General features: G+C 41.0%; 2 protein-coding genes across 2 annotated transcripts; one reads left to right on the top strand and one right to left on the bottom strand.

The window, feature by feature from the left end:
• The first annotated feature begins 325 nt into the window (after positions 1-325).
• Positions 326-9,697, top strand: LOC116734319 (histone deacetylase 2). The gene is given in 16 exon segments (XM_032585641.1): positions 326-512; positions 2,518-2,630; positions 2,741-2,858; positions 2,967-3,041; positions 4,320-4,458; positions 4,550-4,691; positions 4,857-4,910; positions 4,912-4,950; positions 6,148-6,256; positions 6,336-6,476; positions 7,749-7,857; positions 7,974-8,104; positions 8,807-8,864; positions 8,866-8,960; positions 9,051-9,108; positions 9,308-9,697. Coding segments are annotated over 16 exon segments (1,470 nt in total). The 5' UTR covers positions 326-457; the 3' UTR covers positions 9,342-9,697.
• A 4,333-nt stretch (positions 9,698-14,030) lies between these two features.
• marcksa (myristoylated alanine-rich protein kinase C substrate a) lies at positions 14,031-17,214 on the bottom strand. Its single transcript, XM_032585429.1, has 2 exons — positions 16,788-17,214; positions 14,031-15,824 (listed from the first exon to the last, which is right to left on the bottom strand). The coding sequence occupies exons 1-2, from the start codon at positions 16,881-16,883 to the stop codon at positions 15,141-15,143; spliced, it is 780 nt and encodes a 259-aa protein (XP_032441320.1). The 5' UTR covers positions 16,884-17,214; the 3' UTR covers positions 14,031-15,140.
• Positions 17,215-17,509: the final 295 nt, after the last annotated feature.

Genomic DNA, 17,509 nt, shown 5'->3' with positions numbered 1-17,509 from the left:
AACCATGTGACACGTTTCAGAAGAAAACTCAACCCTGTCCTGCTGGCGAAAATGGATTTGAATATTGTAATAGTTGTGCAATCACAATCCTGTTTAAAACAATTATTTTTCAATTTTCTTTTCTATCTCGATGAATAGATGCACTGAAGTTAAAAGTTAGATTTTTCCACAGTTAGTTTTTACAACTAAACATAAAGTTTATTTTATTTTAAAAGCTTATTAACAAATGTTAGCAACATTTAATCTATGATCTTAAAAAATTGTGGCTCTTAAAATCTCCGTCGCTGAGACGGTCCCGGTGCCACCGGCCCTGTCAGCGGGTCGCCTGTCCTCGCCTTTCCGCCCCGTCCAGAAGTTGCTCCTCCTACCAAGCAGCGTCGTGTTCATGTCGCCCATCCTCTTTGCCGTTTGATAAAATAAATTCGAAACTTTTTGGTCCAAAAGAGCTGCTTCTAACATGGCTTACACCACAGCAGGTGGGACCAAGAAGAAGGTCTGCTACTACTACGACGGTATGTGACGAATTACTGCTGCATCTGGCAGGCTAACATTAGCCATGAAGCTAATAGCTGCTGCAGGTGATTGTAGCGACAGCTAACTAGCAACACGCAAGTAGCCTGATTAACGATGGCTCAATGGCGTCCACGGAGCTCAGTCACTCAGCGTTCTACATTTCAACTAACTTAAAGCTTAACTACGAAAATGGCTACCAAAATATTTCAAACATGCTGGAATTAAGTGTGAGATAATAAATACGTGTATACTAATAATTATTTAAAAAATATAACTTGATAAGACGAAGGCAGCTAATTGAATCCAGAAATTATCCTAATTCAGTTACATGAGCTGCATTTGCCCTGGGGATTTTATCTCCATGCTGTTTAGTCGTTGCTATTTTCAAATGAGTGCAATCAAATTGATGAGGAACTCTGCACGCTGATGCTTTAATGAAGTTGGTGAAGAAAGAGTAAAAGAAAATGTATTACAGACTTGCTGCACTCATATCTGATTGCTTTGTGTTGTCTTGTATCTTTGGGAAATGTTCTTGTATCATAACTATTGGTTTGTTTAAACGGAAGTGATTATGTCAACAAATGTATTTCAATTTATTATATCTTAAAAAAGTTCTTGCGCCTCTTGAAAACATCCATGGGCAAAATCCAAAAGAAGATGTGCGTCCACAGAGTTTCGAAATTCACGTTTAGTAAATGCCTTGACAAGAAATGCACCAAAGATACATCTGCCTTCATTTATTAGCCATACAGTTGGATATTATTATATCAAGCTTTCCTTTCTCTTTGGATGGATGACAGGATGGATGTTACTGAACTGTTTTCTCTTGTTTTATTACTACCAGGGAAAAACATGTCCTTTATGAAAAGTATTCACCAACCCCCTCCTCCATTTCTCATATCTTGCATTTCAGCCACAAACCTTCATATATATTCTTGGGATTTCACAACATAAATTGGAGAAAAAACTGTCTTCTTTATGCAAGGAACTCCAAAATCTGAAGCGAAGTGTAGGGTGCATATGTATTCAGAAAAACCGCCATTCACCTCAGTTATACCTGGCAGTTTGTTGGCATTTAAATGCACTTGGAGAGCAGTGACTGATCAACTCTACCTTTCCTAATTTGTGGCTGACTGGCGAACATTTTTAGCGCGGTAAGATCTATGCAATAATTAATCAAAATTAACTCATTTAAGTCCCGGGCCTAAAAAATACATAGATAAACTAAATGAGTGCACTTACAATGAGAACAAATTATTTAAACCAATCAACAAACATTTATTGCAAACTGACATGTCATTGTGTTTGGATGAATGACAAAATGTTCAAAATGCATAATAGTATATTACCAGCACATCTGCAAAAAAGTTTTATTAAAATAGACATTTGTAATTTGAGAGGATCAGAGATTAAAAAAAAACAGAGTCAGAATTAAACAGATGGAAAGTTGTACTTCTGTTTATCGAACAAATCTGTGGAACAATCTGTCTAAAAGAAAGCAAAGAGAGTAGTTGGATTTTTACTTTTAATAAAATAATAAAATATGTTATCAAGGTATAATGGCGTATATTAATTCAGTAGAGTGCTGTATTATTACAAAGAGCGTTTTTATTTATTTTCTTTATATATACACACATTGGGTTAAAATACAAGATTTCTTTTTCATTGAAAATTTTTTTGTCAACATGTGACATGTTCATTTTAAACTGCAAATGAATGAAATAAAGAAACTGAAAAACAGGAAATGAAGTTGCATGAGGGCTGTTTTGGGTTTAACCATCACACAGACCGGTTAAGTAACTTGCTAATTTGAAATCAGTTTGGATCAAATGACTATATAATGCTGTTAAATAAACCCGTTTTCGGCTATAGCTAATTAATTTATTATTTGAACAGTTTTCTGAAACATTGACATTACGATAACATTTTTATACTCTGAACTGAACAAAGAACATGACAAAGTCAGAAGCTTAACTTTAAACTGATCCCCTATTTGCTTTGCAGGTGACATAGGAAATTATTACTACGGACAAGGTCATCCCATGAAGCCGCACCGCATCCGGATGACCCACAACCTTCTTCTGAACTACGGGCTGTACAGAAAGATGGAGGTCTATGTATGTTGTCTGTGTACGACTCAACAGTTCTGTCTCTCATTGCTTAATTGAAACTAAAGTCTGTCACCTCATGTCTGAGTTCTCATTGAGTGTGTGTGTTTGGCCCTCAGCGACCACACAAAGCCACTGCAGATGAGATGACCAAGTACCACAGTGACGACTACATCAAGTTCCTCAGATCCATCCGGCCGGACAACATGTCTGAGTTCAGCAAGCAGATGCAGCGATGTGAGAGTTCACTGTCTCTTTTAGAGCATTTTTAGAATGCAGGTGAAAGTTTGGATACCTTAATTATTTTGAGTATAGTTGACAAAGTTTTTTATGACTTCCTTCCAGTCAACGTTGGGGAGGACTGCCCTGTGTTTGACGGCTTGTTTGAGTTCTGCCAGCTGTCTGCAGGGGGCTCTGCTGGTGAGTGAGTCCCAATTATAATGGGCTGCATGCATAGAGACATTATGGATTTTGTCATTAAAATGCATTAATTTCTTCAATCCACGGGTAACTGCTGGTAATTTGAGCCCTTTATTCCAGAGGGGCATATTTCTGCTAATTCTCAGATTGACATGTGATGTTGAAAGCTTGCTCATGTTACATCTCTGTGTAAATGGAGATACAATGTACTTGGATGGGAATTCAGTCCGAGTCGTTGTCCAGTTGGAACTAAAACATCAGTAGTTTGATGACCTGGTCACCCAGCCTGGTGAAAGGAGTCCCTTGTTCTACACTTTGCTTCATCCAGAGGATCTAGACCAACGTATTTAACTTGCCAGCTCGATCGTGAAGAAAGCTATGCTAGATGGTTGTTAATTAGACCTAACCCAAACCCCATAGGGAATAGGGCCATCATTTCTTTTCCAGCAATAAAATATCTTATACATTCCTATTCCTCTGACTTTAATTGCTCCGTATTTTGAAACGTATCCAACGTGGACTGAACAGCTTCGTTCACTTCCTCCACTGCCTTTGCCAAACTACAAACACAAGCAGACTTCAGTCATAAAACGGCACAGAAAATCAAATTCATCTTTCACAACTCCTTCATTGAGTCGGTTGAAACTCAAATCAAACTCGATGGGAGAAATCCCAGATGGAGCATTGAAGGGAGATGAGAATTGCAAGGAGATAACTGCCAGGCTGCCATTTACCTGGTTGTCTAGGAAATTATTGTTGGTGTTGATACAAAATAATGCATTAAAATATTAACTAATGCCTGTTGTTGGTCATGAATTATTATGATGTATAGATGAATCGATATGGAGTGGTGTGCTGGTGCAGCGATGATTACTTTATCAGTGCAACACTTTTTCTGTTGACTGACCAGCGTTTCCTGCTTTGAGGAATTGGGATGAAAAAATTAAATTTCCGGTCTATGTTTTGGATATTTTTCAATGGTGTTTAAAACCTTTTGGATTTTTATCTATTAAATTTGTTGACAGGAGTGGAAACAAGCATCTAAAAAAAAAAAAGTCTTAAAATGCTAAAAGCCAATCGGTAAACTGATTGTAATGGCAAGAAGGATGCTTCACTGTTTCAGATACAAATAGTTCTCATCAGATTTGACCTGCACACCAGTTGATACAAGCTTCTATGTAGAAGATTTACCATAAGTTACTTCCTAGAAATAGAGCAGTTAGAGACATTTGTACCTCCGATCTTTCTCTTTAATGAAGCACCTTCTGTTCTGCGTAGCTGGCTCGGTGAAGTTGAACCGGCAGCAGACGGACATTGCAGTGAACTGGGCCGGAGGACTGCACCACGCCAAGAAGTCTGAAGCTTCAGGCTTCTGCTACGTCAATGACATTGTGTTGGCCATCTTGGAGCTGCTCAAGTAAGATTATCATCCAGCATTTTTAGAAAGGAAACAAATCTCCAGCTGTTGTGCTTATCCAGACCTGGTTATGTCTTGTTGTTTCCCCCAGGTACCACCAGAGGGTGCTCTACATTGATATTGACATCCATCATGGCGATGGAGTAGAGGAGGCATTCTACACCACAGACAGAGTCATGACCGTGTCCTTTCATAAATACGGGGAGTACTTCCCTGGAACCGGAGACCTCAGGGTGAGGAGTTGACAGAAAACATCCGGCCTCAGGATAGAGACAGGAAAACATCGGCTCCCGCTGGGAGCTGGTTAATGTAGGAAAGGATGTTTGGAGCAAGATCAAGATGGAAGCATACTGTTTCTGAAAATTACAAGCTGATCAGGTGTTTGTGTTGTGTTTCAGGACATCGGAGCTGGAAAAGGCAAATATTACGCTGTCAACTTCCCACTGAGGGACTGGCATCGACGACGAGTCCTACGGGCAAATCTTCAAACCTGTTCGTAGAAACCTGGACATTTTTCTACCTTCCACTACTATTAGTTATGTCTTCAAAACTTTGTCTGACGTTTGTCTAAGAAATTGCTAATGACCAGCACTCTGACTGGGTGAGATAATTTCTGGGCTCTGAGTGGAGGTGGCCATTTTGAAGTGGAAAAAACTAAAGGGTTAACAAGCGACACATTGGCTTCATTTGCATTAAAAATGTGCGCAAACTTTTGAAAAATATTTCTTGTTGGGAAATTGTTTCTTGACCCAACAAGAAATATTTTAATGATATTTCTGATATTTCTTGTGTTTGTGGGGGTTTTTTTTGCACCAGTGGCAACATAATGGTTGTTGATCATGTGACTCGTGTGACACAAAAAAAGTGTTTCCATTGCAGTTTTACGAAATAAACCAATTTCTTTATAGGTTTCTTTATAACCTTATCCTAGCGCCAAAACGTTTGAAAATGGTGTTTCTCCACTAAGCTAATTCATTTTCAGAATGTCAAATTGCTCAATTATACGGTCAATGCAAACATAACTACTGATATTGAGCACACAGTTGGCACCTTAACACAACCAATATCAAAGGCTCTTTTTTCATTGAGTAAAGCAGGAAGTAATGGTGGTCAGAAAAGAGTTTTACTTTCCTGAAATGCATCACAAATCTCTCCATAGTGTTTTACTATCCAAGAGTTTATTCATTTAAATCACTGCTAGTTGGTAGAACACGTGCACCAAGAGCAGAGACGCTTAAATTCACTTTAAAAAATGTATGTTGGCATTTAATATGTTAATCACAAGTCTTGCATTTTGTTGTGGTAGGACTATTTAATGTCTTATACATTGTATATTGAGTCGTGTGCCAACATCCAGCTAGCTAGTTAGCAATATGCAATTTTCTTTTGTTACTGTTGCGATACAGATCTTAAATTTCATTCATAATGATCTTAAAAAGTCTTACATTTCAGCTGGTGAAACCTGCAGAAACTGTTACAATCTATAGCTGTGCTTTTCAAACATTTATATTACCCACAAAGTCGTCTGTGTTTGTTTCTCTCTGTTAGAGATGTTTATATGGAGGGAAGGCCTTCAGCTGAATTTTTGACTGTACTCTCCACAAACACTGACTCCTGTCTTCAGCAGAAATTGGAAACCAGAAGCATAAAATTCCTCTCTGAAAGGAATTGTGCCCTGTGATCCTGCAGGTGATGGCCAAGGTGATGGAGATGTACCGGCCCAGCGCCGTGGTGCTCCAGTGTGGCGCCGACTCTCTGTCTGGAGACCGCCTCGGCTGCTTCAACCTCACCATCCGAGGTCCAGAGACACACCACACACTGTCCAAGCTGGTGAAGCTTCCAGGAAATTTTTGACGTTTGTCCCCGTGTCCAACCAGGTCACGCCAAGTGTGTGGAGTACATTAAGTCGTTTAACCTCCCACTGCTGATGCTGGGTGGAGGAGGATACACGATCCGGAATGTGGCTCGCTGCTGGACCTATGAGACGGCTGTCGCTCTGGATACAGACATCCCTGATGGTTCGTTGCTGGTCATTCATCAGTTGCTGTGAAAATGACCTAAAGCACTTCCTATCAGCTTTGAACAGCCATTATGGTGTCAAACTTCTCTAGTGTCAGTTTTCAAATTTCATTCTTACATTATCTGAGTGAGGTTGTTTTAGACTTACTATCATGAGATGGACTCATGACGGGTGTGTGTGTGTGTGTGCTGATGACCTCTGGTAGCTCTGTGCCAAGTCATTCTTTCAGAGAGAAATGAAGAAGCTTTCTGTATTTTAGGAGACATGTTCTGAGAACATTTTGCGCTGGACAAATAATTGGCGCAGCTAAAACATGCAAGCTAATCAGAATAGTTAGCTAGTGGGGTACTGTGGGATAAAAGCACAACCCTTCTTAAGGTTAGTCCTCAACATGACTGTCACAGGTTCGAGTCCTGGCGTGGTGACCTTTGTCACATAACTTGCCTCAACAGCGTTTGCTCTGTGGTGCTTGGCAGAACGTTCTAGAATGCTATGTCTGTTGGTTTACCTTGCCAACAATCGTTACATCAGGATGATTGACGGCGCTAATACCTTTCTCTTGGCTCTGATTGGTTGTTTTTTGTCTCAAGCTTTGCGTTTGTTCAGACTGTAATAGCAGCATAGGGAAGAGATCTTTTATGAGAGAGTATTGAGATTATTTGTCTCATACTTTCACAACATGGTGACAGTTTTAACAAATATTCTTTATCAAAGTTACATACTGCACCTTTAAAGTAGCAGTATTATGTCTTTGCTAGGCACACAGTGCCTTTTATAGCATAATCAAGTAACTGTGTTACCCTTCAGATGTTGTAATGTATTATGTTAAAATATATGTCAAATATGACTTAAAATAAATTTTACTTGCTGATTTAACATGTTGAAATTGGGCCTGTTTCTCTTTAAGAAGCTCTTGTTCTTTCTGAGACTCTGCCTTCAGGAAGTCATCTCAACATGGCTCCTCTATTAACCCTTTAACAATGTTTTTATCAGCATTTCTCTGAGAAGTAGTTTGTATGATGAGCTCAGCAGCTGCTCACTTCCAGGTGTTACAAGGCTGGTCAGGGTATCACCACAATCTGATCTTTTTTTCTTCCAATTCTGACAAAACTGTGAAATTCTGTAAGGTTTTCCAGGACAATCAGCACTAACACTAGAGAGCAAGAGCAAGATGAAGCAAGTTCAGGAGGTGATTGAATGGATTGGTTCTTCTCCCTCTGTTTCTCGTATTTTTATTGTGGCTTCTTCTTCTCTGCCTCTCCTGTTGCAGAACTTCCATACAATGACTATTTTGAGTACTTTGGACCTGACTTCAAGCTGCACATCAGCCCCTCCAACATGACAAACCAGAACACAATGGAGTACATGGACAAGATCAAGTATGTATGGTTGATTTCTGCACCGGCAGCCCATCTAGAGATCAGTAATAACATTCATACCGCTGTTGACCGTTTGATCAGAGCATGTTTGTCAGTGTTGAACTATGACCTTTCAGACAGCGGCTGTTTGAGAACCTGCGGATGCTGCCTCACGCCCCTGGGGTCCAGATGCAGGCCATCCCAGAGGACGCTGTCCCAGAGGACACGGTGGACGAGGACACTGAGGACCCTGACAAACGCTTGTCCAGTAAGGCTGTCCTCTGCTTCAGTCACAAGCTTAGACAAATCGCCTTGATATAAACCAGGGATGGGCATTTAATAGTATTGTTTATTGTGAAAAATGTCTTATCATGATAAGAAGTTTGATATATTGTCTCAATTAATGTAAAAAAAAAATCTGACAGTGTTATCGGAAGTGTTATTTTTACTACTTTTTCTGCCAGTCGTTCCACCAGAGCATCAATAGATATCAGTGTATTCACATGTGCTGTCACATGGGATCATAAAATGATTTAAAGATTAAATCACTCAAATTTTAGACCCTTGGTTCTGCTGGAGTTCTTCCTCTCTCCTGTCACTACATGCATGTTCAGAATGAAGAATTGCTCTGAAATCAATGACACAAGAGACAGTCTACTGTCGCCCCCTGCTGGTTCAGGAGGAGCGAATGCCTCAAGCCAATGACTCAATGCAGTCCTCTGGGTGTCCTTAGAAACTTTTTGAAGCAATTTGAATTCTAAACTGACCTTAATGTGCTGTTTGATAACCAGGACCAGTTGGAATGTATGAGACAAATGACTTGTGTTGTAATGTGCCTTGAGACGACATTTGTTGTGATTTGATTCTATAGAAATAGACCAAATAGAGTCTGTGACAGATGTGTTTACTGGGTCTTTGTAGTCAGAATTTATGTAAGTGGCTTATGAAAGTATTCTTTGTGTGATTGCAGTTCGTGCCACAGATAAGAGGATAGCCTGTGATGAAGAGTTCTCTGACTCTGAGGATGAGGGGACAGGGCGGCAGGAGGAACACAGCCAATCACAAGAAGAGCGCCAAAAGACCAAAAGTGGACGAGGAGAAGGAAAGCGAGGAGAAGAAAGCAGGTCACTAACTGGATGCATAGGCAAGAATGAAATGTAGTTGTATGTGATTTAATAGCTGATAATAAATATTTCTGTTTCCTCATGTTTTAGATGTGAAAGAAGAGGATAAGACAAAAGACAGCGGCTCAGAAAAGGTTGAATCCAAAGGGTAACAATGGCCTTTTTCAAAAAAGAAATCCTGAAGTGAACAATCAGAAAAGCTCTAGAAGAGTCTAAACAGTGTAATTATACAGCAGACCTTGTGTGGAAGCCCTGTTGAACACTCTGTTTGCACATTTAACTCAAGTGCATCAAATGTTTACTTCTGCTCATTGACATGTTAATGTATTCTTCCCATCGCCCTGCAGAACGGTGAAGACCGAGCAGACCAGCAGCACCTGAAGTCTCCAGGTACTACTGGACCTGGACTCCATCTTAACCATGTTTGACCCAACTAGTACTGTCCGTTGTCATGGATCTGTCTCTTTGCTGAGATGTTTTCTAGAGCGTTATATTTATTGTGAATCTCATGTTTTTTGATACATAAATCTCAGCATTCTCCGTTTCATTTTTGCCAGAAATCCTTTCCTGTATATTTTAGTCTGTCTTCTGTTACCTCATGTTTTAGATGTAAGTATGTAAAACTGTATACTTATATACTGCATAGTGTTCCAGGGCGGAATCTGAAAATGAACATTTCCTGCTTTTGATTGAAATTTTCATATTTTAAATTTGTCAATAAAACGTTTTATACTGTTTGTGTGATGTTGAATTTTTTGTTGCAACTTTGTGTAGTGAAAGCATTAAGCCGCATGGGGGCGCACTGTCCAAAAGGAAAAGTGGCACTGGCATCCCAATCTTAAACACTCCCTGGGTCAAATTGACCCATGAACATTATTGCTGTACCTCAGAAACAAACATGACAGGAGGTTTAAGTATAAACATTAGAGTGTATTTGTTGGCTAGCATTGCTTTTAGCAATGTGCATGCATTTTAGATATCTAGAATGTAATGTAAGGCGAAACCGATTGCATGTTAAAAAGACATGCCTTTTTAACATGTCTTTTTAACATGCCTTTACCTGTTCAGCTGATGAATAGAGAGTAAAAGTACCTGGGAAAATCTGGTCAGATTTGAATTAAAGAATGTTAAAGAGCTGGTCAGTAAAGTTGAATAATTTGTCTCACAAATTTGTTGTAATTTAATAATAAATTACAACAAATTTAATAACGGGTAAACACCTGTTTATCTGCGTGAAACTAGGTTTGGTTTAAACTGCAAAACTTATTAAAATGTAACAATTTTATGTGTACAGTACGTACAGACCAAAAGTTTGGACACACCTTCTAATTCAATGGGTTTTCTTTATTTTCATGACTATTTATAAGGCAAGAAATCCCACTTATTAACCTGACAGGGCACAGCTATGAAGTGAAACCATTTCAGGTGACTACCTCTTGAAGCTCATCAAGAAAATGCAGAGTGTGTGCAAAGCAGTAATCACAGCAAAAGGTTGCTACTTTGAAGAAACTAGAATATAAGGGCTATTTTCAGTTGTTTTACACTTTTTTGTTTAGTGCATATTTCCACGTGTTATTCATAGTTTTGATGCCTTCAGTGTGAATCTACAATGTCAATAGTCATGAATATAAAGGAAACTCATTGAATTAAAAGGTGTGTCCAAACTTTTGGTCTGTACTGTATATATATATATATATATACACTGCCTGGCCAAAAAAAGTCACCACCTGGATTTAACTAAGCAAATAGGTACAAACCTCCTATTGGATAAGTACTGCATAGGCGATTATCTTTCAGCTGGCAACAAGTTATTTAACCCCAGCTGATGCAATGAGTAACTCCTCATTTCTTAAACAACCATGGCAAAAGACACATCCTGTGGTCGTGGAAAAGACGTTAGTCTGTTTAAGAAGGGTCAAATCATTGGCATGCATCAAGCAGAGAAAACATCTAAGGAGATTGCAGAAACTACTAGAATTGGGTTAAGAACTGTCCAACGCATCATTAAAAACTGGAAGGATGGTGGGGAACCATCGTCTTCCAGGAAGAAATGTGGTCGGAAAAGAATCCTGAATGATCGTGATCGGCGATTACTTAAACGTTTGCTCAAATCAAATCGAAGAAAAATAACAGCAGAACTCAGGAGTATGTTTAATCGTGAACGCAAAAGCTTTTCCACACGCACAATGCGAAGGGAACTCAAGGGGTTGGGATTGAACAGCTGTGTAGCCGTAAGAAAACCTCTAATCAGTAAGGCTAACCAGAAAAAAAGGCTTCAGTTTGCTAGGGAGCATAAAGATTGGACTCTGGAGGAATGGAAGAGGGTCATGTGGTCTGATGAGTCCAGATTTACCCTGTTCCAGAGTGATGGGCGCATCAGGGTAAGAAGAGAGGCAAGTGAAGTGATGCACCCATCACGCCTAGTGCCTACTGTACAAGCCTGTGGGGGCAGTGCTATGATCTGGGGTTGCTGCAGTTGGTCAGGTCTAGGTTCAGCAACATTGTGTGCCCAAAAAATGAGGTCAGCTGACTACCTGAATATACTGAATGACCAGGTTATTCCATCAATGGATTTTGTCTTCCCAAATGGAACGGGCATATTCCAAGATGACAATGCCAGGATTCATCGGGCTCACATTGTGAAAGAGTGGTTCAGGGAGCATGAGACATCTTTTTCACACATGGATTGGCCACCACAGAGTCCAGACCTTAACCCCCATTGAGAATCTTTGGGATGTGCTGGAGAAGGCTTTGTGCAGTGGTCAGACTCTCCCATCATCAATACAAGATCTTGGTGAAAGATTAATGCAACACTGGATGGAAATAAATCTTGTGACACTGCAGAAGCTTATTGAAACAATGCCACAGCGAATGCGGGCTGTAATCAAAGCTAAAGGCGGTCCCAACATAATATTAGAGAGTGTGACCATTTTTTGGTGGCGACTTTTTTTTTGGCCAGGCAGTGTATATAGTTGAGTCCTCCGAGCTTCTGTGTTGTACCCCCAGAGCTTCTTAGTAAACCTTTATTTGACTGGTTTTGTACCGTGAACCAGTCGATAAGGAGGGCTGGTCGCCAGGTGATAAATGAAATTGCCGCTTTAGTTGAGCAGGTGTTTTACCAAATACTGGGGCAGTGTAACAACTATTCATTTTCATGAAATGAAAATTAAACAATTTCATTTGAATAACAAATATGTGGCGATCATTTGTTTTCAGCCTAAGTTAGTCCATGTGGTGTAGGACTACCCTTTGCTCCTCTACTAGCTTTAAACATCTACAGATAGATATGTTCGCACTTTCTTCAAATTTTTATTGTTTTTATTTAAAGTTTTGACATTTGTAAACACCACTTTAATATCTCCCCTGAATTGGACTGGGCTGTTTTAACACATTGATATGTTTTGATGCAAACCTCTCCATTGTAACTGTGGCTTAGGGTCGCCATCTTCCTAGAAGGTGAACACTGACACACATTCAGGTCTCCTGCAACCTCCAACAAGTTTCCTGTCAGTACTGTCCTGGTTGTAGCATCCAGTTATTTCTCTGTCAGCTCACCAGATGAATTTACTGCCAATAAATAACTCATGGTGGCTCACAGCTTGTTGGATGTTTTGTCACATGGGCCAGAATCATCAAGCCAAAAGTACTAACAGGCCAAAAACTATGACATTTTTAAAAGCTAACACAATAAAATACCTCTCTATTTTTTTTATATCTGCTCAACAATAAATGATGTGTTTAATGAAATGAAGCAGTTCAACTTTTTGTAGATGAGCAATGTGTAGATTAATATTGAGCTTAAACCTGCAAAGGAGTTTTGCCTGTTTTGTCGGGCTGAATCAGATCAATCATGATGAATCTATAATTGAAATAATCAACAACTTAGTCACTGATTATCTGGAGAATAAAGACTCTAAAACATGCCACTTGCTGAACAAACAACATACACTTGTATATATTTTGTAAAATTTGAGCCTAACTGTACAAACGACATACATTAAAATGAAAAACCTCTATAAATGTTCAAATCCCCAAGCGGCAGAGTTTTTCTCTGTCAAGCATCTTTTACTATCTAATTATTAATCGGTTAGTTTAAAAAAATAGTCACCAGATCATCTAACACTGTGTTGATGTTAAGTCAAGCAGAAATGACTGAGCTGTTCACATGTAGATGTTTTTTTTTTTTAGCTGCAGACGCATCCTTCACTACAAATGATCAAGCGTTCACAAAAGGCTACTAGCGCTAAGGATTGCTAATTGATATCGCATTTCAGGTTAGAAAATGTGTATTTTTTTTTTTTATGAATTGTATAATGTATTTGCATTTTCTTCTGTATTGCTAATACTGTATAAAATAAGCTCAAGTGGATTAACTGAAAAATCTGCAGAATGTGCCTTTTTTTATCCCATTACTTGAAAAGTCCCACGAGAAAAAACAACTACATATGAGACAAGATTTAAGAGCTATGAGCAATATATTTAAGGTCAACTAACATTGATTAATGGGTAGCTGCAGGTAATGTTTTGCCATGATGTTTTGGGGGGAAAAAAACAACAAAATTTGTTGAGTTTAATAAATCGATCAAATGTGTTAAGAACTGCTTTAGAGTAAAAATCATTGGAAAAATCTGGTAAGATTTGAATTAAAGAATGCTAAAGTGCTGGTTAATAAAACTGACTCATTTGTGTTGTGCCCAACTTGTTTTATCTCATAAATTTGTTGTAAGTGAATAATTACCATTTCTGTCACTCCTGGTGTAAAGCATGTGTTCATTCATCACTATGTGGATGAATGAACACATGAACACAAAGTTAGAAATTCTGACAAAATAAATTGAAGTTTGTGGCTAAAACAGAACAAAATGTTGGAAGGATGAATACTTTAAGAAGGTATTTATTCTAGAAGTGTCAGTCTTATGTTTGCTGCTCTTCTCGGTAAACATGTGGTGTGAACTTCATCTTCTTGATTCCTCTTTTTTTTTTACTTGGTGTGGTCAAAACTAAAATGTTTGTTCCCTTAATAAGTCAGAGACCAACAAAGTGTCACATTTCAATAACCAGAGATCCAGCTCACTTTTTCTTCACATTTATTATTGCTTTTAGTGTGCTCACAGAAAATTAGAACACCTTAAGCAGGAGGGTTTTAATAGCAACTGTTTCGTAGACAAAAGTTACATTCCATCTCTAAGTCAAATCGAAGCTTCTCCAGTATTTACAAAAGAGAGAGAGAGAGAAAAGGAAGTAGATAAGAAAGACGAGATGCTACACAAACATTGCATCTGATAAGGTCGATAAACTGAAGTGGTAAGGCGACCAGAAAAAGAACTGTCTGCTGCAGGAGAACATACCACAGTATAGAAACGGTTACCACTCATCACAGCTTGGTTTTCAGTTCACAACTGCTTAAAAAGAGATCAGAGTGTGTAAGTGTGTGTAGGTATCTTACAAAAAAGGAGAAGGTGGAATAAAAGAGCTGCAAACCTTTATGTGCTTCTTGAGATCAAGATTTCTTTTGTACAATAATCACAGTTAAAAACACCCTGCCTATACATACTTACATGGGTTTCTTTTATACCAACAATTAACAATAAAGCCTATACAACTCATAACCCTACTGAATCTGACTGGTACAGCTAATGAGGAGTGGACAGCTTCCTATGGGTTTATATCAGGCCCTAACTACCTCTGGGGTCGGGAATCTGGTAGAAAACAAAGTCTTAGTGTTCCAAACTGAGCGCAGTTTCTAAAAGTTGCCCTCGGTTTTCTTTCTTAAAAGCTACTCATTGTATAATAGTCAGTGGCACATATTCCCAGCCCCCCTCCCCCACGCTTACAATTCCACCCCCACATCTCCATCACACCCTGGACAGTCCGTTACTATTTTTGTTTACATTTTGTATAAAAATAAGAAGAAACAAACCAAATAAAAAGGTAATACTGATGTAAAAATATATGGCAGAGCGTGGATCAGCTGGGCTGAAGCCACCCACCTCCCGGGTTGTATCAGACTGAGATGGGTTTTGTATGGGGAAAGAGGGAAAGAGGGACAGTGGGAACCAAAAATGAAATTTTAAGAAAGCTTTTAAATCTCCCTGGTTGCAGTTCTCCACAGCCAGCAGGTGGCGTCGCTCGGACAGGGAATGTTCTTTGATTATCTTGGTTTGGGATTTTCTTCCGTTGTTACTCTGAAGCTTCGGGGGCAGCGGCCGGGGTCTCTGCTGACGCCGCCTCCTGTAGGGCCTCCTCCTCCTCTGCCGCTGCCGGGGCCTCGGCCGCTTTCTCCTCTGCCTTGGGCTCCTCCGGGGCTGCAGCCTCCTCGGTGGGTTTCTCCGGTTCTGTCGCCGCCGCCGTCGCCTCCTCCTCGGGCTTCTTCTCTACGTCCTCCTTGACCTGCTCCGCAGCTGGGGTCGCCTCTCCCTCCACGGGCTTGGCTTCCTCGGGGGCGGCCGCCGTCTCCTCCTTGCCCTCCTCCTTGGCAGGTTCTGCCGACTCGGCTGCTGCCTCCTGGGTCTCAGCCCCGTCGCCGGTCTCCTTCTTGGTCTTCTTGAAGGAGAAGCCGCTGAGTTTAAAAGACTTCTTGAAGGAGAACTTCTTCTTCTTCTTCTTGGGGGTCTCGTTGCTGGTGGAAGGTGTCGCTCCATCCTCCGGCTTGGCTGCGGCTTCTCCGTCGGCGGGCGCCGGAGACGCTGCACCTACTTTCTCCTCGCCTCCGGCGTCCTTCTCGGCCGGGGAGGCCTCGGCCTTCTCCCCGTCCTCTTTGGGGCTTTCCTCGGCCGCCGCGCTGCCGTTCACCTGCACCTCCTCCTTGCCGTTCTCAGCCGCAGCGGGAGAGGCATCTCCGTTTGCTTTCACGTGCCCGTTTTCCTGTGAAGGAGGAACAGAGAGAGGGGGGGTCAGCGGCTCGGTGGCGGACAGTGCCACCAGCGGACACAAGGGGGCAGCAAACTCCATCAGATCAGCACAAACAAAAGCCACTCGAACACACAAAACACACATTTGTTCTGTTTTTAGGAGCAGGTCGCTACTTATGTGGAAATGAGACAAAAAAGGCAGCATAGTTCCTCTTTTTCCGCTCAGACTGAGGCGTCCAGTAAAGCAGCAGATGCTCATTAACCCAGCAGATCGCTGGAGGAAGCGCCCGCAGGAAATGTCCATACGGGTGGCCAGTAAACATTTCATATGGTTAGTGAAGGCTTCAGAGGGGCACAACCAAAAATAAAAATAATACTTATTATTGCAAGCGCCAAAGCCTGATAATGTGTTAAAAACCAACAGTAAACAAATAGAATGTGAAAGGCTCGGTAGCGCCTGCAGGACCCGCCGCCTCCTCTGCGGGGCGCTCGACCCCCGCCTTCCCACCCCTCCTCCGGGGTGATAACAGGCTGCCATCTCCGCTTTCCAGCCAAGCATCTGCAACAAAAGGCGTGGTGCTCCGAGCGCGCACTGCTTTTGTTGGCTCTGCCTTCCACTGACTAACATCTTCATTCTCCATGAAATCAGCTCGGTCTGCTCCAGAATCAACCCTCCGCCCCCAACAGCAGAAACGACCAGTTCATGTTTAATTCACATCTTTTCATTCACTTTCCAACAGGATCCATCAGGGGCTGCCTTCGAACCAGTTTTTTGGTTAGAATTAAAGCTATTTTAATCCGACTCAGACACATCTGAACATTAATTATATCAAACTGTTGCACGGAAAGCGCAATCTCTCCAAAGAAGTGGCATTTTCTATCAGTTTCTCCACATTTACGCACAGATTGCGCATCCATCCCCCTCCCACCGCAACCAGCAGCTTCTACCCTAGACGCCTGTTAAAACCTCGTTTACCTGTCCGTTGGTCTTGCTGGGTGAAGCAGCAGCCTCCCCGGCCTTTTCAGCCACAGTTTCAGCGTTTCCAGGCGCTTTAGACAGTTGCGCTCCCATGTTTTATCCTCCAACAAAGAAACCCAAATCGATCCAGAAAAAAAAGAAAGATAACCCAGAACAAAGACCCACAGGCTTCTTTGTTCAAATGCTCTCGGTCCCCTTCTGTCTTTTTGTCCGTTTCTTTCTTTGCAGAGGGGAAAAAAAACAATTTCGAGGAAAAATGATGAGCAGAGTCCAGAGAGAGTGAAGAGGGGTTTCAGTGCAGCAGGAGAAAGCTTGCTCAGGGAGGCGAAGCAATAAAATCCCAGATTGGTGGCCGTCTCGCTGTAGACGGTCTGCAAAATGGAGAAATGTCCCTTGTTGTTAATAAGATGCACAGCCCAACGCCCAATTGCAGAGATGAATGGGCGCCCAGAGCGATGACGGCACCGTAGTCTGAGTCAGCCAATCACAACGCCCATGTAAATGACGGGGCGGGGTTTGTGAGAAAGGCGTGAACAAAAGGTCTCCGCTTTGCTCCAGCCCATTTGTGTCTACTGTAAACATATACATTTTTTTCTAAAACATATAGAAGGCACAAAATGATAATAATAAAACCATGAAAGGTTTACAGGTGTTAGTTTTCTAGTCACATGAAAGAAACTGAAGTTTTGCCCAGTCCAAAGCAGATTAGCAGAAAAAAC

Source organism: Xiphophorus hellerii, chromosome 15 (assembly GCF_003331165.1).
Source record: "Xiphophorus hellerii strain 12219 chromosome 15, Xiphophorus_hellerii-4.1, whole genome shotgun sequence".
Classification (NCBI taxonomy): Eukaryota; Metazoa; Chordata; class Actinopteri; order Cyprinodontiformes; family Poeciliidae; genus Xiphophorus; species Xiphophorus hellerii.
This window is presented reverse-complemented; position numbering and strand designations above follow the sequence as displayed.

Excerpts from the sequence above, each read along its gene's own strand:
- marcksa (XM_032585429.1), bottom strand. The coding sequence starts at position 16,883 with ATGGGAGCGCAACTGTCTAAAGCGCCTGGAAACGCTGAAACTGTGGCT. Across the intron at positions 15,825-16,787 it reads CCAGCAAGACCAACGGACAG|GAAAACGGGCACGTGAAAGC; the intron begins GTAAACGAGGTT and ends CCTCCTTCACAG.